The 24,601-nt window shown below is 45.6% G+C and overlaps 2 protein-coding genes across 2 annotated transcripts; one reads left to right on the forward strand and one right to left on the reverse strand.

The window, feature by feature from the left end:
• Positions 1 to 10,015: 10,015 nt before the first annotated feature.
• cldni (claudin i) lies at positions 10,016 to 13,342 on the forward strand. Its single transcript, XM_056287190.1, has 4 exons — positions 10,016 to 10,134; positions 11,791 to 11,923; positions 12,172 to 12,715; positions 13,222 to 13,342. Exons 2-3 carry the CDS (start codon positions 11,792 to 11,794, stop codon positions 12,673 to 12,675), a joined length of 636 nt encoding a protein of 211 aa, XP_056143165.1. The 5' UTR covers positions 10,016 to 10,134; position 11,791; the 3' UTR covers positions 12,676 to 12,715; positions 13,222 to 13,342.
• Positions 12,766 to 23,649, reverse strand: coro1a (coronin, actin binding protein, 1A). Its single transcript, XM_056287189.1, has 11 exons — positions 23,591 to 23,649; positions 21,922 to 22,125; positions 18,824 to 18,946; positions 17,126 to 17,255; positions 16,828 to 17,009; positions 16,550 to 16,669; positions 16,243 to 16,347; positions 15,968 to 16,113; positions 14,666 to 14,723; positions 14,326 to 14,541; positions 12,766 to 13,884 (listed from the first exon to the last, which is right to left on the reverse strand). Exons 2-11 carry the CDS (start codon positions 22,117 to 22,119, stop codon positions 13,792 to 13,794), a joined length of 1,371 nt encoding a protein of 456 aa, XP_056143164.1. The 5' UTR covers positions 22,120 to 22,125; positions 23,591 to 23,649; the 3' UTR covers positions 12,766 to 13,791.
• Positions 23,650 to 24,601: the final 952 nt, after the last annotated feature.

Genomic DNA, 24,601 nt, shown 5'->3' on the forward strand with positions numbered 1-24,601 from the left:
TTCATTCCTCTTCTCTCCAGTGCATACCTCCACCTCTCCAGGCTCTCCTCAACCTGCACCCTACTCTCACTACAGATCACAATGTCATCCGCGAACATCATCGTCCATGGAGACTCCTGCCTGGTCTCGTCCGTCAACCTGTCCATCACCATTGCAAACAAGAAAGGGCTAAGAGCCGATCCTTGATGTAATCCCACCTCCACCTTGAACCCATCTGTCATTCCAACCGCACACCTCACCATTGTCACACTTCCCTCATACGTATCCTGCACCACTCCTACATACTTCTCTGCAACTCCTGACTTCCTCATACAATACCACACCTCCTCTCTCGGCACTCTGTCATAAGCTTTCTCTAAATCTACAAAGACATAATGCAACTCTTTCTGGCCTTCTCTATACTTCTCAATCAACATTCTCAAAGCAAACATCGCATCTGTGGTGCTCTTTCGTGGCATGAAACCATACTGCTGCTCGCTGATCGTCACCTCTCCTCTTAACCTAGCTTCTATTACTCTTTCCCAAATCTTCATGCTGTGGCTGATCAACTTTATACCTCTGTAGTTGTTACAGTTCTGCACATCGCCCTTGTTCTTGAAAATCGGTACCAGTATGCTTCTTCTCCACTCCTCAGGCATCCTCTCACTGTCCAGGATTGTGTTAAACCATCTAGTTAAAAACTCCACTGCCATCTCTCCTAAACATCTCCATGCCTCCACAGGTATGTCATCAGGACCAACTGCCTTTCCACTCTTCATCCTCTTCATAGCTGCCCTCACTTCCTCCTTGCTAATCCGCTGAACTTCCTGATTCACTATCCCTACATCATCCAACCTTCTCTCTCTCTCATTTTCTTCATTCATCAGCCCCTCAAAGTATTCCTTCCACCTTCTTAGCACACTCTCCTCGCTTGTCAGCACATTTCCATCTCTATCCTTGATCGCCCTAACTTGCTGCACATCCTTTGCAGCTTGGTCCCTCTGTCTAGCCAATCGGTACAAGTCCTTTTATCCTTCCTTAGTGTCTAATCTGTCATACAACTCACCATACGCCTTTTCCTTTGCCTTTGCCACCTCTCTCTTTGCTTTACGCTGCATCTCCTTGTACTCCTGTCTACTTTCTTCATCTCTCTTACTATCCCACTTCTTCTTTGCCAACCTTTTCCTCTGTATAATTTGCTGTACTTCCTCATTCCACCACCAAGTCTCCTTGTCTTCCTTCCTCTGTCCTGATGACACACCAAGTACCTTCCTAGCTGTCTCCCTCACTATTTCTGCAGTGGTTTTCCAGCCATCTGGCAACTCTTCACTACCACCCAGTGCCTGTCTTAACTCCTGCCTGAACTCCACACAACAGTCTTCCTTCTTCAACTTCCACCATTTGATCTTCGGCTGTGTCTTCACTCGCTTCCTCTTCTTGGTCTCTAAAGTCATCCTACAGACCACCATCCGATGCTGCCAAGCTACGTTCTCCCCTGTCACCACCTTGCAGTCTCCAATCCCTTTTAGATGGCGCCTTCCACATAAGATATAGTCCACCTGTGTGCACTTTCCTCCACTCTTGTACGTCACCCTGTGTTCCTCCCTCTTCTTGAAATATGTATTCACCACAGCCATTTCCATCCTTTTCGCAAAATCGACCACCATCTGTCCTTCCACATTTCTCTTCTTGACTCCATACCTTCCCATCACCTCCTCATCACCTCTGTTCCCTTCACCAACATGTCCATTGAAGTCCGCTCCAATCACCACTCTCTCCTCCTTGAGTACCCTCTTCACCATGTCGTCCAACTCACTCCAGAATTTTTCTTTTTCATCCATCTCACACCCAACTTGCGGGGCATATGCGCTGATAACATTCAGCAATAAACCTTCAATTTCCAGCTTCATACTCATCACTCTGTCTGACACTCTCTTCACCTCCAGCACGCTCTTGACTTACTCTTCCTTCAGAATTACCCCTACCCCATTACTCCTCCCATTCACACCATGGTAGAAGAGTTTGAACCCACCTCTGATACTCCTGGCCTTACTCCCCTTCTACCTGGTCTCTTGCACACACAGTATGCCTACCTTTCTTCTTTCCATCATGTCAGCCAGCTCTCTCCCTTTACCAGTCATAGTGCCAACATTCAAAGTTCCAACTCTCACCTCCACATGCCTACCCTTCCTCCTCTCTAGCTGCCTCTGGACATGCTTTCCCCCTCTCCTTCTCCTTCGCCCAACAGTAGCATAGTTTCCACCGACACCCTGCTGGTTAACAGTACCGGTGGCGGTCGTTGGTAACCCGGGCCTCGACCGATCCGGTATGTAAGTCTTATTTATGATCCACATATTTGATTTGGCAAAGATTTTACGCCGGATGCCCTTCCTGACGCAACCCTCCCCATTTGTCCGGGCTTGGGACCGGCACTAAGGATGCACTGGCTTGTGCATCCTCAGTGGCTGGGTTGGTATGCTCTCGGGTTATAAATTAAATATTTTAAAAAAGCGTATGTTTCTCTAAAAATCAGTTGGCTGCAGATTTACCAATGTCGTCAATACCTTTCAAACTATCTAACGGGAACAAAACCTTATGATACTAATGGCAACAGTCTAATCTGACCTACAGAGGTGGAGTCATCTACCACTTTCTTTAGCGGGAAGGGTACAGATTATCAAATTGAACATTTTACCTAGATACTTATATGTTTTCCAATGTCTCCCTATCTTTTCGCCAAGATCGTTTTTCAACTCTCTTGATGGCATTATGTCCTCATTTATCTGGGCTGGTAAGCATGCGAGAATTGGTAGATTCAAAAAAGGACTGGTTGTTAAAATCCCTAGTGTTTGCACTGCAACAGTTTAGGTGGGAAATAAACCGGAGATGGCTGTCAATGTGACATTGCCACCACCAGGACACATCGTCAGTTGTGTACCTCAGCATCACAGGGTGATTCGGCCTTTTATCACAAGACACCCTCCGCTGAGGCAGGCCCACCACAGGTTGATCGGTCCTGGGTGCGTGACCTGTGGTTAGCTGTTCACCCTGGCAGCCCAGACGGCGTCTCTCCTTTTGATCCAGATCTAGTGGCTAGTCCTCTCAGCAGTGTCGGCTAGCTCTTTGATCGCTCTCCTGTGGGCCTGCCTCCTGACTCCTAGTTCCATAAGGAGTTTTGCTGTGGAGCTGGCAACAAAGCCCCTACAACCCACCTCCACAGGGTGCACCTTCACCTTCCAGCCTCTGTCCTCTGCTTCGGCTGCTAGGTTGGCATACCGCAGCTTCTTACATTCGTGCGCTTCATCAACTGCATCCTCCCAGGAGACTGTCAGCTCGATGATGTAAGCAAGCTGGCAAGAATTGGACCAGAGGATGAGGTCTGGTCGCAAGGTGGTTGTTGCGATCTCTGTCAGGAAGATGAGCTTCTGGCCTAAGTCCGCCCGCATTTCCCAATCCCTAGCTGAGTTTAGTGAGCCTAAGTCGGGAAGTGAAAGGTTGGCCTTAAGATTATCCCCCTCCCGAACGAAAGCTGGAAAACACCGGGGCCCTTTCCGGTTGTTGAAGGGTTGGGCATTGATGGAAACCCTCCTGCGCTCGAGTTCAGCTGCCAAGCACCTGAGCACCTGATTGTGTCGCCAGGTGTATCTGCCTTGGGTGAGGCTGGTCTTGCAGCCAACCAAGATGTGCTTGAGGGTTGCTGGGGCTGTACACAGGGAGCAAGATGGATTCTCTCCAAGCCAGAGATTTAGATTTGTGGGAGAGGGCAGGACATCAAATGTGGCTTTGATGATGAAACTTAGCCTGTTTGATTCCATGTTCCAGAGCTCACTCCAAGTGAGTTTCCTCTTTTCAACACCCTCCCACCTCATCCAGCGGCCCTGTTTGGCTTTTGCTATGGCTTTAGAACATCTGGCTGCTTCTTCCTGTTGGCGAACCTCCTCTGCCACCATAGTTCGCCGTTCGGTAGTAGTCGCCTTTTGCCAGTATTTTTGTTCCAAGGCCAAGGCCGCCTCTGCCTTGTTGAACATGGCCTACTACGTCTCGGTGGCGGAGGGCCGATTTCACCTCCAGTACAGCTGCAGCTGGGGTCCATTTCTTCCCTGTTGCTAGGGTTGGAGCAACTCCTGTCACTACCGGGTCTCGGGATTCTGTGAGGGACATGTCCAGCCTCACTTTGGCACATCTGAATTCCTCAACCAGGCTGGAAATTGGCAGTGCAAGGGCTCCATTGCTTTAGAGTCCAACACTGCTGAGGCACTTGAGCAGTCCGAGCCATTTCCTCACCTGCGAGTTCACTAGCCTCTCCAAGTGATTGGCATGAGATAGTGAGACCTCATACATGGTTATTGGCCACGAGTCAGGGTAGCAGCCCAAACTGAAAGCACCAGAGCTTCAACTTCCCAGGCAGTGCAGTGTTGTTGATTTGCCCGAGGCCGCTTATTGTATCCTGACGAAGATGCTCCAGTTGCTGGGTGTCTTTGAGGTCTGCATTGTACCACCATCCAAGGCTCTTCATGGGCTTCTCCCGGACTATGGGGATTGGTTGATCACTAATGCAGAACCATTCATCTGTTAATTGGCCTTTAACAATGGAGATGCTGTGGGATTTGCTTGGTTTAAAATCCATTCGTGCCCACTTGATGTTTTTCCAGAGTTTCTGCAGCAGGCGCCTGGTGCATGGTTTTGTTGTTGCTATGGTGGTCAAGTAGAACCTTGCTACAGAGAGACAGGTCGTTGGGTGGGCTTGGCTTACCCAACTTTCTTGGCTACTACTGGGCCACCAATGCACACAAGGTCATGCTCTGGTTTGTTTCACCTCAGAGTAGCTGGTATCAGACTGAGGCTGACTCATGCTCTTCATCTTCACCCCAGGCCTTGGCATGCAGCACCCTGCCCCTCTCCCCCTCACAGTACACATCTAACCCCATTGATATCAGCACTCTGAAAATCTGGGCACAGATTAGGCGTCACTTTGGGTGGCTCACTTTCCCCCAGGTGACCCTTATTTGCAATGATCATTTATTTTTGCCAGCTGGAACTGACCCTAGATTTGCCTCTCTAAAGAGGAAAGGGATCTACCGCTTGGAAAACTTGTATATAGACAGCCTGTTTGCCAGCTTTGATCAATTACGTGCAGCTTTCAATTTAGGCAGCTCTGATTTTTTTTTGTAGATATTTTCAGCTACGGGATTTTGCTAGAACCCACTCCTCCCAGTTCCCCCAAATCCCACCCCCCAATGTTGTAGATGTTATACTTCGAGCGAGATCCTTACCCAAGGGCCATGTCTCCTACTTTTAGGGCCTCTTATCCCCAGTGGATGAGTCTATCATTAACAAGATCAGAACAAATTGGGAGAGTGAATTGCAGATTACCTTCTCTGACAATTTCTGGGAAAAAGCCCTAATGCTACGTTCAGACCAAAGGCGGCGAGAAAGTTGGCGCCGCTTTGTTCGCCAGAGTTTGGCCGCCAGCTCCGCCAGGTGTATTCGAACAGAACGCGAATTCGCTGTGTTGACGTCACAACAAGCAGTCTGGTTACACTAACGCTGCTAGCAAGTTTGCTAGACCGCACACAACAAATACCACACACGCGCAGTTTGTGTTTACTTGTGATCATCATGGATGAGTGACAGAGATCAGTTGCGGTGGCTCTGCTTTATATCAACTTGCGCCGCCGAAACCGGCGTCAGCGTTCGGTTTGGGTTCATAGCAAAAACCGGAGACGTGCCCAGCTTGGCGAATTTCACCGGAATTCTGGGTAGGGGGCGTGTATTCTTTCCCAACATGAAGGCGGGTTCTAACCCTACTTGAAGGTGATTGGCTATCGCCTGGCGAAATCTTCGCCCGAGTTGGACATTTTTGAACTCCCGCGAAGGCGCGTTCGTCGCTCGATTCGCCCAATTCGCGCCGCCCGTAATTTCGCCGCGAATTATTCCGCCCATTCGCCTCCTCCCATTGACTTTGCATGCATTCGCGCCGCCCAAAAAATTCTCGCCGCCTTTGGTCTGAACGTAGCATAAGAGCTGTCAACTCATCCTCCAGCTACACCAGGCCTGGCCTTATACAGTCCAAGGTACTTCATAGACTCCATTATAGCAAGGCTAAACCTTCCAGATTTTACTCAGATAGACTAGATGATAGATGTAATAGATGCACACAAGCCCCCTGTGATCTGACCCACATGTTCTGGCCGTACCCCAAATTCTGTCGATTTCTGGCAGTAATTTTTTGATGTACTCTCATAAATTTTAAAAATCAAAATCCTTCCCTCCCCTCATGTTTCTATTTTTGGTAAACCTCCAGACAAAATAATTACGACAACCATCCAAACCAACGTTATCATGTTTACCTCCTTGATCGCCCGTAGTAAAATTCGCCTTTTATGGAAGTCCTCCTTGCCACCTTCATTTAAATCCTGGCTGCTCGATATTCTGTCTCTCCTAAAACTGGAGAAAATTAAATTTACACTAAGAGGTTCCTCCGATAGATTTTACTCTCACTGGAGACCATTGATCATTTATGCTGACCAGCTTCCCCCTGACAGGGTGTCAAAGTAATGGTATGCCATGTGTCTGCCTGCATCGGGCGTGAGTTTCGCTGCCTGTCTGCCACATGGCCCCCATATAAGATCCCTGTATACTGATCCGCGGTGGTATAGCAGTCTAAGCATCGGCTTTGCGTCGATGCAGTTGCCCATTGGGGACCGGGGCTCTGCCTCGGTCTCGTCAGATCCGACTATGGCCAGACTCGATGAAGCAGCAATAATTGGCAACGCTGTCTTCGGGAGGGGGGCGGAATCGGCTTGTGTTCGTCACATGAATGTGTCTCTGTGTGTGTCGGAAAAAGCAGTGGTTTGGCCTGGATTCGCCTTGTCACGGAAGTGGCGAGGCGTCTCCTTCGAGAAGGCCGGCCGGAGAGATGCAGTTGGCGAACGCGTGCAGTACGAGGGTGGGTGTTTGAACTAGAATAGGGAGCGATTGGCCACTAAATTGGGAGAAAAAGGGAAAAATCAGCAATAAATTTAGGAAAAAAAAGATCCCTGTATACGAAGGGGTATACGAAGGCTGTGTGTGCACTAGTACGCATGTTGTGTCTTCCTGAGGTTCGGTTCTTCAATACTCCAGCGTAACAGCCTGAATGGCAGTAACTACCAACTCTTCTTTTCCAGTTATTGTTTATATGTCTGTATTATTATGATTCTTACTTTTTGTTTGCTCGTGTATGTGAGTGCTCTGCACACACTGTTTCAATCCCACCAAGGAGGACTGTGGGCCGGGAATCATCTAGTTGGGTCATGGGGCCCCGGTTTGAGGGAAATCAGGTTTAAATTTGTAAAATATTAAAATACCTGTTCTTTTGTGGCTGTGCTGTTGTGTTACATCCTTGTCCTAATAAAATATTTTCCAAACCCCCCCCCAAAAAAATGGATCCTGCTACCTCGGCAGTCTTCTCTCCTCAAAAGGTGACATTGACTATGAGGTCAACCATTGCCTGAGTTGTGCCAATGGTGCTTAAGCCAGACTCAGGAAAAGAGTCTTTGAAGACCAAGACCTAAAGGTCCAAACAAAACTCTTGGTCTACAGAGCTGTTGTTCATGGACCACCTACAAGCAGGCACATGAGAGCAATACCACCCAAGATCATTATGAAAGACCCTGAGGATAAGCTGGAAGGACAGATGCACCAATATCAGCACTCTGGAAGATGCCAACATGACGAGCATCACCACCATAATAATGCAGCACCAACTCCGACGGCCAGGCCAAGTCATTCGCATGTCTAACACACGTCTCCCCAAACAGATTCTGTACTCCCAGCGGGAGGAGGGTCAGTCAAGACCAGTCGGAAGAAATTCAACATCAAATCGAGCAACTGGGAACACATTACACTGGATAGGCGCTCCTGGAAGACATCCGTGCAGGAAGGAGCTGCATGTCATGAAATGGAACTCCACTGTGCCGCAGAGAAAAAGTGACAACACTGCAGGGAGCTAGAGAAAAAGGCTCAACCACCACCACCAACCTCCACCGCTTTCCCCTGTCCACACTGCACCACAAGTATGTGGATTGCGAATCAGTCTCTACAGCCATCTGAAGATCCCCAAGTAGACAACCCAACAGAGAGGACAGTCATACTTGCTTTGAGTGACTGCCGATGATGATAATGGTGTGTGTGTGTATGTGTATGTGTGTGTGTGTGTGTGTGTGTGTGTGTGTGTGTGTGTGTGTGTGTGTGTGTGTGTGTGTGTGTGTGTGTGTGTGTGTGTGTGTGTGTGTGTGTGTGTGTGTGTGTGTGTGTGTGTGTGTTACATTCCTCGGTCTGGTGAGGGACAACAACTAGTGCACTGGGTAACAGTGAGGTGAGGGTGCAACACAGTGAGACAGGTAAACGTATAATAAAATATAAATATTTATTAACTTAAACACCATGACAGGACAAGGGAACCGAACGGTTGCCAAAACAACACACTACTAATAAAAGTAACCCCCCCTTGACAGTGCTCAAAAGCACCAAACCTAAATACTACAGAGGGGGGCAACCGCTGCTAACCTAGTGTGTATAACAGGAGGTAAACTACATGATGGGGTGTATGCCCATAGGCATCTTACCTTGATCCCCTTGCCCAAAAGAACTTAACAAACTAAAGGCTAAACAGAACTCAAAATACTCCAGACTGAAACAACACAAAACTTAACTGAAAACTGGCCAGACTTTACAAACACAAAGTAGCTACAGAGACAAAGACATCAACACAAGGTAGCAACAGAACACTAACTACAATCACACACAAACTACGATCACACACAAACTAAGCTAGTTGTCCTCCAGGGAACTGGACGCATGTGGGGGTTTAAGAAATTGGTTGACTGGTTGATTAGGTGATGAAGAGCACTTGGCGGATACCTGAAAGTAGAATGAGAGTGACGGTTAGATACAGAAGGGAACACAAAACAACTACACAGACACGGACACATCCGTGGCCGTAACAGTGTGTGTGAGTGTGTGTGTGTGTGTGTGTGTGTGTGTGTGTGTGTGTGTGTGTGTGTGTGTGTGTGTGTGTGTGTGTGTTCATCTTAGTGCTCTAGGCAAAAGCATTTCATATGGGAAATAGTTATGAATATGAAAAGAAACATCTCCACATATTCTCTACACATCTTCATGATTCTTGTACCCTCTTACAACAGGCCTAAACAAGCCCTAGCCAAAACTAGCATCTGGATTTATATATTACTAGCATCTGGATTTATATATCACTAGCATCTGGATTTATATATCACTAGCATCTGGGTTTATATATTACGTGTGTCTGTCTGTGTCTCTAGTATCTGTCTTTGTTTCTTCACATGCCTGTGTGGCTCAGAGAGTTACAAAGTATCGGTTTTGTAACGCTCATCCTCGCGCTCTTTTTCTTTCTTACCCATGAGCCACGAATCCACGAGACACCGACTGCCATTACACAAATCTTCCACCCACGGTATTCCTCCCCCAAAATTAGCCTCTGTGCATATGTCCCTCTAAGTTTCGACAGAGGGCGGGGCACCGCTGGGGTGGTTGACGATGGGAGTTTGAGTGGTGCAAGGGAAGGAGGGAGCATAGAAGGTAGGACTGAATTCCAAATGACTCACATGTTTTTGTTTTTTTTTCCTCCCTCTTGACAAATACAGATACTACAAGATGGAGTTTACTCATCTTCATTGTTGTTGTCACAACATCAGTATCTGTGTTTTTGCGGGTTTAAAATGCATATTGACTTCCACCCTAATACAGTGGATGTGCCTGTGATACAAAAGTATATGTTTTATCTCTGTTAAACTGATCCCTATGAACACCTTTCTACACATGCACGGCAGAGTGGGCTCAGAGGTGGGAAAAGAGAGGGAATGGTACGCCGAGGACAAGTCCTGTCAGGTCCTGAGGTACAACCTCCCCTCAATCTCCATCTCCTGTTCATGTCCCGCTCCTCCCTCCACCTCACATTCCTCTACAAAACCCACCACACTCCTCCTCCTCCTCCTCTTCCTCTTCACAACACATTCATTTTCCCATCCACAAACAACAACCTACCAACCTTAGCAGAGGAGTCGTGAGAGGAGGAAAACAGCCTGAGCAGAGGTTCAGCCGTCCAACCAAGACAAGACGCAGCCAGCACAAAAGGTTTGCAAAGTGTTCATCTACTTTTCCATCAGGACTACGTTAGGCACACCCAGGTCACAGTCTGACAGAATGGAAGAAGGATTGTTCTGAGTTTGTAGTAGTACAATATAAGGGGATTAATGGGGAATTCAGTAAATATATTTTGACACTTCTAAAAAGTAACTGAAAGATGAATACTCCTTGGCTGGTATGAATAGTTTTGTAGCATGTATGTGATTTGATTTCTGAAGCTCTTCTTTTGCCTTTTTTGCTTCCCTTGTTTTGAAGGTTATACTGTCCCTCACTTGAAACACCTTCCTGCTTCTTCTTCTTGTTCTTTTCAAGTTTGGTATCAAAAGAGGTACTCAAAAGGAGTTAATGTAGGACTGATGGTGCTCCATAAGCATTGAAATAAAATGGGGGGGGGGGAAGCTGCATCGTGTAACTCACAGTATGCTAGTGTTTCAAAATACGATAAGATCAAATCAGGGTGGGGTCTCAGTTACTCAAGAGAACATAATTGCAATAATCCATGTAAGGAGATCATCTGAGAGTACCCACAACGCCAGCCAACAGGGAATTATCTGCACTTATTTGTTGATAGATAAATATAAATGCCAGTTTGAATAAGGAGATGTTGAGGGTCTGTACCTGGGAGTGGCCTCCCATATGGTACTACCAGCAGATGGCCGGGCCTGTCAGGGCTTGAAGTCAGGCCTGCAGCAGTACTTCTTATAATTATTCTGTTTAAATGTGGCGCGATGCTACGCTAGCCTGTACACACCTGCTAAGTGAGGGAGTGAGGGCCTGGTGTTTGTGTGCAACACTAATACCAGAGCAAACTATGTGTGGACCGTTCTCTCGCCTTGGATTTCTTTGAAATACAGGAAGAGCCCTGTCCTTCTGCCAGCAGTGGAACAAAGAAAACATCTGTACACAAACAAGAATGCTGTTAATTGAAACCAGAATTAAGAGGACACAAATACTCAAGCACAAAGTCACCACCAAATCAAATACTCAACAACATTTGTGTGTTTGTCCCAACAGAACTACTCTGCATTTCCGTTTGAATCCCCATGTTACCTCTAGCTTGGCTGGGGGTCCCTACAGACACAATTGGCCATGTCTGCGGGTGGGAAGCCAGATGTGGGTATGTGTACTAGTGCCTCCTCTGGTCGGCCGCCTGTTCGGGCGGGGGGAGGGGGACTGGGGGTAATAGCGTGACCCTCCCATGCACTACGTCCCCCTGGTGGTACTCCTCACTGTCAGGTGAAAAGAAGCGGCTGGTGACTCCACATGTATCAGAGAAGACATGTGGTAGTCTGCAGCCCCCCCCCCCCCCGGATCAGCAGAGGGGATGGAGCAGCGACCGGGATGGCTCGGAGGAGTGGGGTAACTGGCCAGATACAGCTGGGGAGAAAAAGGGGGAAAAAATCCCCCCCAAAAAAAGAAGAAAAAAATAACTGCTCTGGATTGGGATATGTAAGAGAAAGAATAACTGGGGGTTATTTTGTAAATGAATCACTTGTCCAACGAGGAGTAAAATCTATGTAGGCAACAGCAGGGGAAGGCTCTCAAAATGACTCAAAAGGGTTTGAAGACGAGCAGAAAAACATTGGAAATAAAGAAACGATGCCTCTGTCACTAATCCAGTTTTCCCTCTCTGTTTTTCCTCAGAATGGGATCGTCTGGGGTGCAGATAGTGTGTGTGGCCCTCGGGGTCTTCGGCCTCGTTGGTGCCATTGTATGTTGTGCCGTTCCGAGATGGAAGGTGTCCGCATTCGCAGGGTCCAACATCGTTACTGCACAGGTAAGGAAGCTTGTAACTGGTCACTTCCCGACGTTGTACCAGTAATGTGTGTTAGGACAAATCTTCAAAGTTTCATAAAACTTAAATTTGCATAGTTTGGTTTTAAATAACATAAATTAAGAATTGTAAAAGAGAAATATTGAGAGGTTTGCTATTTCTGGTACAATTCAGAGGGATATTAGCTTTTTTTCACGTTGCATAAACTTTTCTTTATCTCTCACTGTGTGTGTGTGTGTGTGTGTGAGTAGAGCAGTCAGGAAGGCTTGTGGATGAACTGTGTGGTACAGAGCACTGGCCAGCAGCAGTGTAAGAGCTACGACTCCCTGCTGATCCTGTCGTCGGACCTGCAGGCGGCCCGTGCCATGATCATCATCAGCTGCCTGCTTAGCAGTCTCAGCCTCCTCATCCTCTTCTGTGGTGCTGATTTCACCACTTGCGTGGAGAACGAGGATGCCAAGCCGAAGATCAGCCTGGTGGCCGGGGTTGGCCTGCTGGTGGCCGGCCTCCTGGTCATAATCCCCGTAAGCTGGTCTGCCCACAACATCATCCGTGAATTCAACAACCCACTGGTGCCAGCAACTCAGAAGAGAGAGCTGGGAGCCTGTATCTTTGTGGGCTGGGCTGCCGGGGTACTGCTTCTTCTGGCTGGAGGCCTTCTCTGCTGCTTCAGCAGGCCCAAGTCCGGCAGCTCAGGGGGAACTGCCAAGTACTACAGCAACAGCGCCTCCGCCCCCAACAAAAACTATGTGTAGTGTTAATGTGGAGGGACTGGTGTTTGAGCAAATGGAATAGGTAAGGAGAAGGAGATCAGATGGTGAAAGATGGTGTGGGGAGTGATAAAGTAGGGGAAGTGAAAGTGCATGAAAGAGTATACCAAGTCCAGTTGCACTTGAGTCAACTCCTTTGGATAACCATGACCTGGATGAATGAGAAAATTCACAGACATGCATGAAAGACGGGAGAGAAGGTCACTGTAAATACTAAATACAGACAATAACAGGCTCAGGTTGTGTAAATCATATGGGTATTGTAATAAGTTCTCAGTTTCCACTGCTGAAGGTGTTGGTAGCTTTACTGCTCTATGAAAGCACATGTGAGTGAATGAGAGGTGGGACGGGCTCATTTGGGATTTCATACTATTCAGCTCAAGGTTAATTTACTGTGTATAGGTAAGAAATGATAGTGTGGTCTATAACAGTTCAAGGTGCAGGAGTCAAATGAGATCTTGAGAAATCCACTGGTTTTTATCAAAGACTCAGTTTGTATCACGCGTCATCTCCATCTCCTCCATCTTTCAGTAGAAGCATCACAGTTGGACTCAGGACTCACAGGACTGTGGAGAATCTCCTTCGTCAAGAAAAATCCCATTTATGTATTATAAAATGTCCTCATAGGTCAACATCTCATTTCAGAGCACATCATTTCAGCTGATATTGGTCGTAGTTTAGTTTATACGGTGTATTTTGATAAATTGTAAAACTTAGCTAAAAAACTGTTTGTGATTGTGTACCTTATGAGTTTTCTTTGAATGCCAAACCAAAAAAAAAAAGTCTCACAAATACATGTATCTTGAAAATAATGGTGAATTTATTCCAGACTTTATAAAAGCATATATTAAAACAAGTTGGTCTGTATTTTTTCAAACGATTACACCTACCAAATAAACAATTTCAATCTTCTAGTAAAAAGTAATATCTGGCACATAAAGTTTCATAAAAATGTCTTGTCTTCATCTCTCCCTTTGTTTCTTTCACAATGTAAAACCTGGAGTTACAGCTCTCTTCCTCGGCTCCAACCCACAGTTTGTGTCACCTTAACTGAAGAAACCTAAGCTAGTATGAAACCGTCTCTGGCCAGAGACAATTAGTCTAATGGTGACTCTCCAGCTCGCTCACACGCTGGGTCAGCTGCTCCACAGCCTCCTTCAGCTGCTTCACCTCACTCCTCAAGGACTGGAGCTCCTGAGAGACACAGGGAGAGAGACAGAGAAGGATGGGGGGGGGCAGAGAGAAAGTGAGAGAGAGAGAGACAGAGACAGAGAGAGAGAGAGAGAGAGAGAGAGAGAGAGAGAGAGAGAGAGAGAGAGAGAGAGAGAGAGAGAGAGAGAGAGAGAGAGGAGTGGAGGGGAGAGAGAGAAGAGAGAAGAAAGAGGGAGAAGAGAGAAGAAAAAAGGAGGCGAGAGAGAAGAGCGAGGGAGAAGGCAGAGAGAAAAAGGGAGAAGAGCAAGGAAAGAAGAGAAGAGAGGGAGAAGACAGAAGACAGAAAGAGGGGGAAGAGAGAAAGATGGAGGGGAGAGAGAGCGAGAGAGAGAAGCAGACATCCATAGTTAGGTAAAGAGGTTTCATGTGCAGTACTTGAATCAGAGCAGTAGCAAGGCTGGGATTTTGCTGGGATTTGCTCACCCCACTGCTCTCCAGCTGATTTCCCACAGCAACGCCTGTGGTCTTCAGGAGACTTTTGTGAACCTTGAACTCCTTGGCCTTAGTTGTTGCCACAAACCCATCTTTCAATGAGATCAAAATAGGCTGGCCATCTTTACCACTGAACCACTCATCAGCTTCCACCGATGGCTCTGGACCAATGGTATCTGGGTACAGGTCATCCTGGAACAGATCAGACTGAACAAACACATCTGAATGAGAGTCAGACATTAACAGACATTAGCGTTAATTAAATTAACCCCGATCGAAACCACTTTTTTATTTATAATTAATTAAATGCAAATTCAGAGGATATCATTACCTTGCGGGGCACTGTCATGACAACAGGCTCACATTTTCTCTCGAGGAGCTTGTAGAACCTGGAAGTTAAAAGACAGGTTTTTTCCTTCATATTTCCAAATAAGTAAATGTTGCAGAATAGGAAAAAGTAACAGAATAGGAAAAATGTATCCTGTTTAAGTCAACATTTTTATTGTTAGAGTATCTCAGAATACTCTAACAGTAAAAATGTGTGAATGAGAGGGAGGACAGTGGAATGGTGAGGATGCAAGGAGTGGAGGTGACGAAGGCGTATGAGTTTAAATACTTGGGGTCAACTGTCCAAAGTAACGGGGAGTGCAGGGAGGTGAAGAAGAGAGTGCAGGCAGGGGGGAGTGAGTGGAGAAGAGTGGCAGGAGTGATTTGCGACAGAAGGGTACCGGCAAAAGTTAAAGGGAAGGTTTACAAGATGGTTGTGAGACCAGCTATGTTGTATGGTTTGGAGACCGTGGCACTGATGAAAAGACAGGAGGTGGAGCTGGAGGTGGCAGAGTTGAAGATGTTAAGATGCTCATTGGGAGTGACAAAGAAGGACAGGATTAGGAACGACGATATTAGAGGGACAGCTAAGATTTGACAGTTTGGAGACAAAGCAAGAGAGGCAAGATTGAGATGGTTTGGACATGTGTGGAGGAGAGATGCTGGGTATATTGTGAGAAGGATGCTGAATATGGAGCTGCCAGGGAAGAGGAAAAGATGCCATCGGTGTGTGTGTGTGTGTGTGTGTGTGTGTGTGTGTGTGTGTGTGTGTGTGTGTGTGTGTGTGTGTGTGTGTGTGTGTGTGTGTGTGTGTGTGTGTGTGTGTGTGTGTGTGTGTTGGCCCTGTGATGGCCTGGCGGCCTGTCCTGCTGGAATAGCTTTCAGCATCCCCGTGACCCTGAGAGCAGGATAAGCTGTTCAGATAATGGATGGATGGATGGATGGATGGATGGATGGATGGATGGATGGATGGATGGATGGATGGATGGATGGATGGATGGATGGATGGATGGTGCTTTGAGCGGCTGTTGCAGCTAAAGAATGCGCTATATAAAATGCAACTTGATTGACTGATTGACTGATTGAAGGCCAAAGAGGAGGTTGATGGATGTGGTGAGGGAGGACATGCAGGTGGCTGGTGTGACAGAGGAAGATGCAGAGGACAGGAAGAGATGGAAACGGATGATCTGCTTTGGTGACCCCTAACGGGAGCAGCCAAAAGTAGTAGTAGTAGTAGTAATAGTAGATCAGATTACATGACTGAGTATATATAGAGAGAAAGAAAAACTTTCAGAAATAGTGTTACCTCGCAATTTCACATTTGTTGACCTCCAAGCCCCTCTTGGGCATGTATCCCATGCCTTTCTGGCTGTCCTTGCTGCTGTACATTGACAGGTAGTGCACATAGGGAGCCTCGTCTGTCACCTCAAAGTAACGGATACTGCTGTCCCCCTAAGGACACAGAAGTAATACATAAGCAGATCGTGTGCACAGATGTTGTTTATGAGCACGTGGGCCCTGGTGTGTGTCTGAGAGGAACATAAGGAGACGGAGAAAGACTGTTTATTGTCAAACGCTGACCTTGCCACAGAGGTAGACGATGCCGGTATCTGGATCAAAAAACGGCAGCAGAACACCGCTGCTGGTGTCCAGCTCCTGCAGGGTGAGGGGCTCTCCAAAGTTGTTCTGTTAACGGTGTCAATTGATACAAGTTACACTGAGTTAAATGTCTGTCTGATCAATTCACCTCTAACAAGTCCGCCTCTCAAGACAGAACAAAATGTTACACAAAAGTTGCAGTTCATAAGTTTCCTGCCGGACAACTCATGATACGCTAAGAGTCAACGAGGTCACTATGAACTTAAAAGCAAAGAACTCGGAGACTCACTGAATCCCACAGCGCCACCTGCCTCTCACTCATGCGACTGAAGCCCGTGCTGAGGATCTTCCCATCAGACACAAACACAGCCCTCACAGGCCGGGACCCCTCGTGTGGCTTCTCCTTCTCCTGTCCAGGTGGGCAAAAAAATCAAAACAGTGAGCGCTGGAAGTGTAGGTGAAAGAACAATGACACGTATACGTTTACCGTGCAGCACATTCAAATGAAGATTTGTTTTTTAAACTTGGAGGGGGGGGCGGGTGTTGCTGAAAGGTAATAGAACCCACAATGATGACGGTGCCCTTGCGTGGGTCCAGCACACGCAGGGTCTTGTCCTTGCAGGAAGTCAGGATCCTGGAGCCGTCCCTGTTCCAGCAGGCGCTGTAGATAAGGTCAGTGTGCACGCTGTCGATCCGTACCACCGCCTCGCCCTTGACCACATTCCACAGAATCACCACATTATCACAGCCTGCGGGGGGCAGCGGTGAGAGAAGAGCGGAGAGGGGTAAGAATGCCGTTTGAACATTGAAAACCCAACGAGAATCCCAAAGTTGCATTATCTGCCAGCGCGTGACCTTCGGATACCTGCACTCATCAGCACGTTGTGGGCGGTGGGGTGCCAGCTCAGAATGCCCACACGTTTGGAGTGGCCGTCCAGTTTGACAACCGGCTCTGTCAAGGATGTAATTAGGCCACCGTCTGGGATTTCCCAGATCTAGCAAACATCAGGGATAGTATTTGGACCATTAATTTACACTTCACACAGCAGTGAGTGAAATACAGTCATATATGCAAGTAAGAGTGACTGAGAGATCATATCAGAAGACCCGGTAACATCCAACCCATAGAACCATTGCAGTGCAATACTAACTATTGTATTAGTAATATAATAACATTATAATAGTATTAATAAACATTAATTCATACACTACCGTTCAAAAGTTTGGGATCACCCAAACAATTTTGTGTTTTCCATGAAAAGTCACACTTATTCACCACCATATGTTGTGAAATGAATAGAAAATAGAGTCAAGACATTGACAAGGTTAGAAATAATGATTTGTATTTGAAATAAGATTTTTTTTACATCAAACTTTGCTTTCGTCAAAGAATCCTCCATTTGCAGCAATTACAGCATTGCAGACCTTTGGCATTCTAGCTGTTAATTTGTTGAGGTAATCTGGAGAAATTGCACCCCACGCTTCCAGAAGCAGCTCCCACAAGTTGGATTGGTTGGATGGGCACTTCTTTGAGCAGATTGAGTTTCTGGAGCATCACATTTGTGGGGTCAATTAAACGCTCAAAATGGCCAGAAAAAGAGAACTTTCATCTGAAACTCGACAGTCTATTCTTGTTCTTAGAAATGAAGGCTATTCCATGCGAGAAATTGCTAAGAAATTGAAGATTTCCTACACCGGTGTGTACTACTCCCTTCAGAGGACAGCACAAACAGGCTCTAACCAGAGTAGAAAAAGAAGTGGGAGGCCGCGTTGCACAACTGATCAAGAAGATAAGTACATTAGAGTCTCTAGTTTGAGAAACAGACGCCTCACAGGTCCCCAACTGGCATCTTCATTAAATAGTACCTGTTAGAGCCTGTTTGTGCTGTCCTCTGAAGGGAGTAGTACACACCGGTGTAGGAAATCTTCAATTTCTTAGCAATTTCTCGCATGGAATAGCCTTCATTTCTAAGAACAAGAATAGACTGTCGAGTTTCAGATGAAAGTTCTCTTTTTCTGGCCATTTTGAGCGTTTAATTGACCCCACAAATGTGATGCTCCAGAAACTCAATCTGCTCAAAGAAGTGCCCATCCAACCAATCCAACTTGTGGGAGCTGCTTCTGGAAGCGTGGGGTGCAATTTCTCCAGATTACCTCAACAAATTAACAGCTAGAATGCCAAAGGTCTGCAATGCTGTAATTGCTGCAAATGGAGGATTCTTTGACGAAAGCAAAGTTTGATGTAAAAAAATCTTATTTCAAATACAAATCATTATTTCTAACCTTGTCAATGTCTTGACTCTATTTTCTATTCATTTCACAACATATGGTGGTGAATAAGTGTGACTTTTCATGGAAAACACGAAATTGTTTGGGTGATCCCAAACTTTTGAACGGTAGTGTATGTATAATAAAATAATTCTAAATATAATTATATCGAATAATAAATAAATATAATGTAAGTTATATTATAAAGTAATATTATAATAAATTAATTAATTAGTGAATATTACTAGTAAAATAATGTAATACAATAATATTAAAACTAATACTAATGCCTTACCATGACGCTACAGTCCTCAGAACCACTGGCAATGATGTTATCATTGTGAGGACAAAACTCAATGTCCAGCACGGGTCCTGTGTGGCCACATACAGTCGGGTAGGACATGTCAATGCGTCCTGTCTACACAGAGAAAAATAAAAGATAAGCGTGAACACAGCTATTATATATCAAGTCAGTATGGATGAACAAAAAGCTGGCCCATAAGACGGTGATGGGGGGCATTGTCTAACAGAAGGTTAGGTCGTTCCCAACCAGAGGGCCTGGCTTCCCTTGCACAGGTGGCTGTATCTATTAAACTTGACCCCAATCTGCTCCAGGTTCACAACACTACCTGGCTGGCCCGGGACCCAAACCAAAGGGATAAAAAGAGAATTTCTCTCATGGGGGATGAATTAAGTTACAATCACCAATAAATTCGACAATAAATCACAACTCTGATTTTAGAAAGTAGGAAGCACAAGCGTCAACTGTAAGAAAGAGGAAGAAATTGGATAGTCAGCTGATCTAAATGACATGGCTGTGCTTCCAATTACTCCTAATGTCTGTTAAGCGGGTTAGAGTGATGAAGAATCCGCTGTGCGACCAGGACGGCCAACTCCCTCTGCCCAGTCTGGCAGCCCTCCCTGCCCCCCGGCCACCCGCTCCTGTCTGCCCTCATACTTACCGTGTGAAAGGGGGCCAACGCATTACAGGCTGCAGCTACGCTTTCACATACATGTTCTTATCGTGTTGTATCTGTCAGCCCTTGGAAGAACTGAACTCACACAACAAACAACTAAGATAGCACATTTGTAATATTTCCCGGCACAGAAATCACCAGACACCGAAGTTTCTTTAATTTGTTGAGGAAAAACAGCGAATCTTGATCAAATCTTTGGGCCCTGAGTATTCAGTAAGAAAAGCCTGTCAGTATCACAGCTCATCCCAGAACAGAGTCCCGTTTCAGAGCCGAGGAAACTTGATTGATTGATTGATTGATTGATTGATTGATCTACAATGGGAAACCAGCCTCAACAGCAGATTAGTAGAATATAAGGCAAACAAAGAAGAATAAGAACAATATGAACAACAACAAAAATTACTGAGTGTATTGAGGCAATACAGTTGCCAAACTAATATAGTATAACCATACAGCATCCTCACTGAGTGATTTGCAGAGGTGTGGACTCGAGTCACATGACTTGGACTCGAATCGGACTCTAGTCAGACATTTGATGACTATAGACTTGACTTGACAAAACTGAAAAAGTATTGTAACTTGACTTTAACACCAATGCCTCGAGGCAAATGTGTGATATTGGGCTATACAAATAAAATTGACTTGACTTGACTTGGACTTGAGCCTTTTGACCTGAAAGACACGTGATACCTTCTCCAAGCCGAAACATAAAATGCCTTTAGGGCATCCGGGTAGTGTAGCAGTCCATTCTGTTGCCTACCAACACAGGGGTCGGCGGTTCGAATCCCTATGTTACCTCTGTCTTGGTCGGGTGTCCCTATAGACACAATTGGCCGTGTCTGCGAGTGGGAAGTCGGATGTTGGCATGTTTCCTGGTCGCTGCACTAGCGCCTCCTCTGGTTGTTTGGGGCATCTGTTCCGGGGGGAGGGGGAACTGAGGGGGGGGGATAGCGTGATCCTCCCACGCACTACGTCCCCCTGGCGAAATCCCTCACTGTCAGGTGAAAAGAAGCGGCTGGTGACTCCACATATATCGGAGGAGACATGTGGTAGTCTGCAGCCCTCCCCGGATCAGCAGAGGAGGTGGAGCAGCGACCGGGATGGCTCAGAAGAGTGAGGTAATTGGCCACGTACAATTGGGGAGAAAAAGGGGGGAAAAATCCCCCCCCCCCAAAAAAAGATCAAATGCTTTTAAAAAGTGTGCAGCCAATCAACGCTTCGTTTCCATAAATACAGATCCACGTTGAATAAATCCATAACAAATAGAAATTTTAAAAAACACCCATGATTTTCGTAAATGTAGTATATTAACTATTGTTAAGATATTGAAATGCCTTTGAATTTGATGAAGAGTGCACGATGACTTGTTTAGGATTGAAACTCAAAGTTTGGGACTTGGAAAACAATGACTTGGTCCCACCTCTGGAGATTTGAAGCTCCCAGTGAAGGTGATTGTGATCTCTTGACATTGTGGAAGAACAGATACAAGGAAATATGTAGATAGTTGTTGCAGTTATTCACATGCAGATATAGATTGAGCGATGCTGCATTCACTGATAAGATAACATGTAGGGAATATACAGAAGTGGGCTCTTGTCTGTAAATGTACATTTATAGCAGTTTTATCCACAATATCCTAAGTTTCCAGCACCTCCTGTGTGGTTTTCCCCAAGTAGTAGGTCTGGTAAGGCTACACAGTACAGCTAGATAGTATATAATACACATGCAAAAGGAAAATATTATATTATCCCCCAGGGTTAGGTCTTTTCTTTGAGTCGCTTCTCATATGATTAAGCTGTAATGAAATAATGTACATTCACAAACGAGCTATAACTAAAGAGCACAAATTAGACCACATGGTTCATAATGTGCCGGCGTTGCAGGCATATGAAGTGCAACTAAGAGTTTATTTGATCCACATAAATTACTCAAAGTTCCTGACTGCAAAACAACCGTGTTCAAACCACATCCTGGCCTGAGTGATTCTCTACTGAAGCACTCCTAATATGGTTAAAATCTGTCAGCAGCAGACTGGGTGACGTGTGGCGCTCAAAGTCTGCACCAAACTTCCTTATTCATTGAAACTCGCAATGCCACGCACTTGGCAATATTCAAATGTGTTTGTCAGGCCACTGTCTGATCAACTTGAAAACACATCTCAAAAATTAACGACCCGCATTTTCAAAAAAGCATATACAGAGCTAAAATGCAAAGAAAAATGTGCAAATATTAGAGAGAAAAAAAATTGATTGTAATGATTTTTTTTCATCTACGCTTTTACCTACTAAGGCCTGCATGGGTGTGAGCATCATAAGTATGACAGTTCTTTCATCACTTTTGGTCATTACCATCCTTTCTTCTTGTGTCAGCATGACTTCGTGCCTAAGCCTTCTCTGTGACTTCTGCTAAGACCCACCTTGCTCAGCGGCAACACTATGAAAGCTCCTCCACCGCTGGCGTCCACGATCATGGCCACAAACTTGGGGTTAACGGAGCAGAAGTTGCTGTCCCACGTCATCTGGGAGATGCGGATGTCATCGTAGCACTGGTCAGCTTTCACTGCCTGGCCAAAGACGTGACGGAACTTACTGCTCCTCACAACCTTCCTAGACATGGTAAACTGGTTGATGGGGACAAGAAGCAGGGGGTTACTGAGATAACTAATACAGATGCACATTTGATGGACACCTTGGCCAAAAGTGCCCAGACTCTATGATCTGAGTGTACATTTCTTTGAGACCACCCAGTCAGACCAACCCCCTAGATCCTCGCTTGCTGTGCTACAAGAGACCACAGCATAGGCTCAAAGGAATGTTAATGTCATCATTACTAACAAACTCAGCATTGTCAGAGTATTGCAAAGAAAAATGCTGCTGAGGTACAATTACACACATCACTTGTCTGAAAATACCCATTAAGATATATCAAGTGCACACAGAAACGTGTAAATAAAATGGGACAATGTCAGTGGAAGTCTTATCTCCATCAGTTTCACTGACATCTTTCTAGGTAAAAGACTGCTTCACCATGCTGAAAGGAACTGACAGAAACAAAGGTGTAGGAAAGAGATGTAACAAGAAAAGAAATAAGAGGAAGAGAAAGCTTTCACAACTACTTCCTCCAGTTTGTCTGCAGTTGTTGCTCTATATTCCATCCCATGGTTGAGATTACTTGAATATAGACACACTGAAAAAACCAAAGATGGCAGCAGAAGAAGTGCTCTATATCACCAATACACTGCCAAAGACTTGCACTGGACATCAACTTTATTTGATTCCTAAAATGGCAAAGGAACAAAGCACATAAGGAGCCTTTAAGGACCCGTTAAACTCTATGCAGCAAAACCACAAGCAGCAAAACCACAGCCTTTACCCAATTTTTTTGTTTCCTTCTCACGTGCTTATCTATTGCCGCTCAGTGACTTGCCTAACAAATACGCATTATATGCAATATGCAAGCACATCACTTAACAGTCATGCAAATATAAATACAGTGCACCTTAAGCAAAGCTGGACTTGACCCGTGATTCATGAAAAATGTGTCTCAGCATTCGAGCTCTGAATCCCTTGAAACTTTAGGGAATTCGGGCCCAAATAAAGTGAAGCTCACAAAAAAATGAATGAACCTCGCATGAGGTGTGCACACTGCCACAGATCTCATAATAGCTGAATATGGATTAGTAGGTTAGTTTACCTCCATTTGAAGATTTTTACTTCCTCAAATCCAAAGCCGCGCCTGAGCTCTGACTGATAATCGTACACTTCTTTTGCTGCATGAGCATCACAAGACTTTTCTGGCCACCCTGTGTCTAATGTAATAATCCTTTGTAGAGTGGCTCCTAATTTTATCATGGGCCTAAATGAATGTAAATAATCTCACTCTGTTTCTCTCTGTCGCTCTCCATCTCTCTCGTTAAAATATGAGGGAGGCTCAATCCAAATGTACAACATAAACAGTCATGCAACATTTTAATCCACGAGTTCCTTCCACCTACTATTGATTAAACCACATCTGGAGTGATTCCAGCTTCAATGTCGCAAGTGGAGACAGCTGGCGTGCAGGTAGGAGTGATGCAGCAGTCTTACCTGGAGATGTGTGCAGTGCTTCAGCACAGAGGTTTAGCAGTGTCTGCAGTGCCCTGTCAGCAGAATGAGTGCTCACAAACGGCAGTTCAAAGTAGATGTCTACACAAGATGGAGGAAGTGAGAGTTTCAGACTTAGATGGAAATGGGAGGCGTCGCCTTTGACTTTTACATACATGCCATTGAGAACTCCTCTAATTCTCCAAGATCATTCTTATTAAATCTTGTTTTTTTGGGTGTCAAAATAAGAAATATCAGAATTGCTTTGAAGTGGCAACACAAGTTGTCATGTATTAATCATCATCATCCTTCGACAGCAGTCAAGCATGTGTTCACAATGTCACGCCAGTATTCTCTGTTTCCCATTTGATTTGGTAGGTCTTGAACATTTATTTGAGTGTCTCTTGAAATACAGTCTATGTCGTGGAAAGGTCGACTTCCTCTGTCAGGACATGGGAGACGCATACAGATAACGTCGGGTATAACCTGGTCTTTTGCTCTATAGCAACGTCCTGCAAAACGTGCTCTCGCTCTGTGTAGCCGTGGTTGAGATGGGTGGCGTATCACCGTAGACTTCAGAATTGGTTTAGTGCTGCCGCCAGGAGACGTTCTTAACTCTCATAAGGAGGCGTGTGTATGTTCCGTCAAGTCTCGCCTGCAGATCTTTTTTCATGGTCCATGTCGCCGACCCATAAAGTAGGACACTTTCAACACATGCTCTGAAGAATGCTAGTTTTGTCTTGTCAGACGTGTCAGACTTCCATATATGATGTCATTTATTACAGGCATTGCAGGCTCGTCCTTTCCTTGACATAACATCTTTCTTACTGTCAGCAACAAACGATCCGAGATATTTGAAGTCAGTGACCTCATGTATTGAAGTCCTCCTCTAAAAGATCAATTCAGAGGTATGCACTGCCTCTGTCAGAATAATCTTCATTGTCAAAGTCTTTTTACTTCTGTGGAGTGCCCGACCTGCACTGAAAAGCATTGCAAGCTTATGATGGCTCATAG

Source organism: Lampris incognitus, chromosome 10, assembly GCF_029633865.1.
Source record: "Lampris incognitus isolate fLamInc1 chromosome 10, fLamInc1.hap2, whole genome shotgun sequence".
Lineage (NCBI taxonomy): Eukaryota > Metazoa > Chordata > Actinopteri > Lampriformes > Lampridae > Lampris > Lampris incognitus.

Bases quoted from the DNA above. Each gene is read 5' to 3' on its own strand.
- cldni (XM_056287190.1), top strand. From the start codon at position 11,792: ATGGGATCGTCTGGGGTGCAGATAGTGTGTGTGGCCCTCGGGGTCTTC. The intron at 11,924-12,171 runs GTAAGGAAGCTT...GTGTGTGAGTAG, and splicing joins CCAACATCGTTACTGCACAG to AGCAGTCAGGAAGGCTTGTG.
- coro1a (XM_056287189.1), bottom strand. From the start codon at position 22,119: ATGTCTAGGAAGGTTGTGAGGAGCAGTAAGTTCCGTCACGTCTTTGGC. The intron at 16,670-16,827 runs GTGGGTTCTATT...CCACCTGGACAG, and splicing joins GCAAGGGCACCGTCATCATT to GAGAAGGAGAAGCCACACGA. The intron at 16,114-16,242 runs GTCAGCGTTTGA...CTGTGTCCTTAG, and splicing joins TCGTCTACCTCTGTGGCAAG to GGGGACAGCAGTATCCGTTA.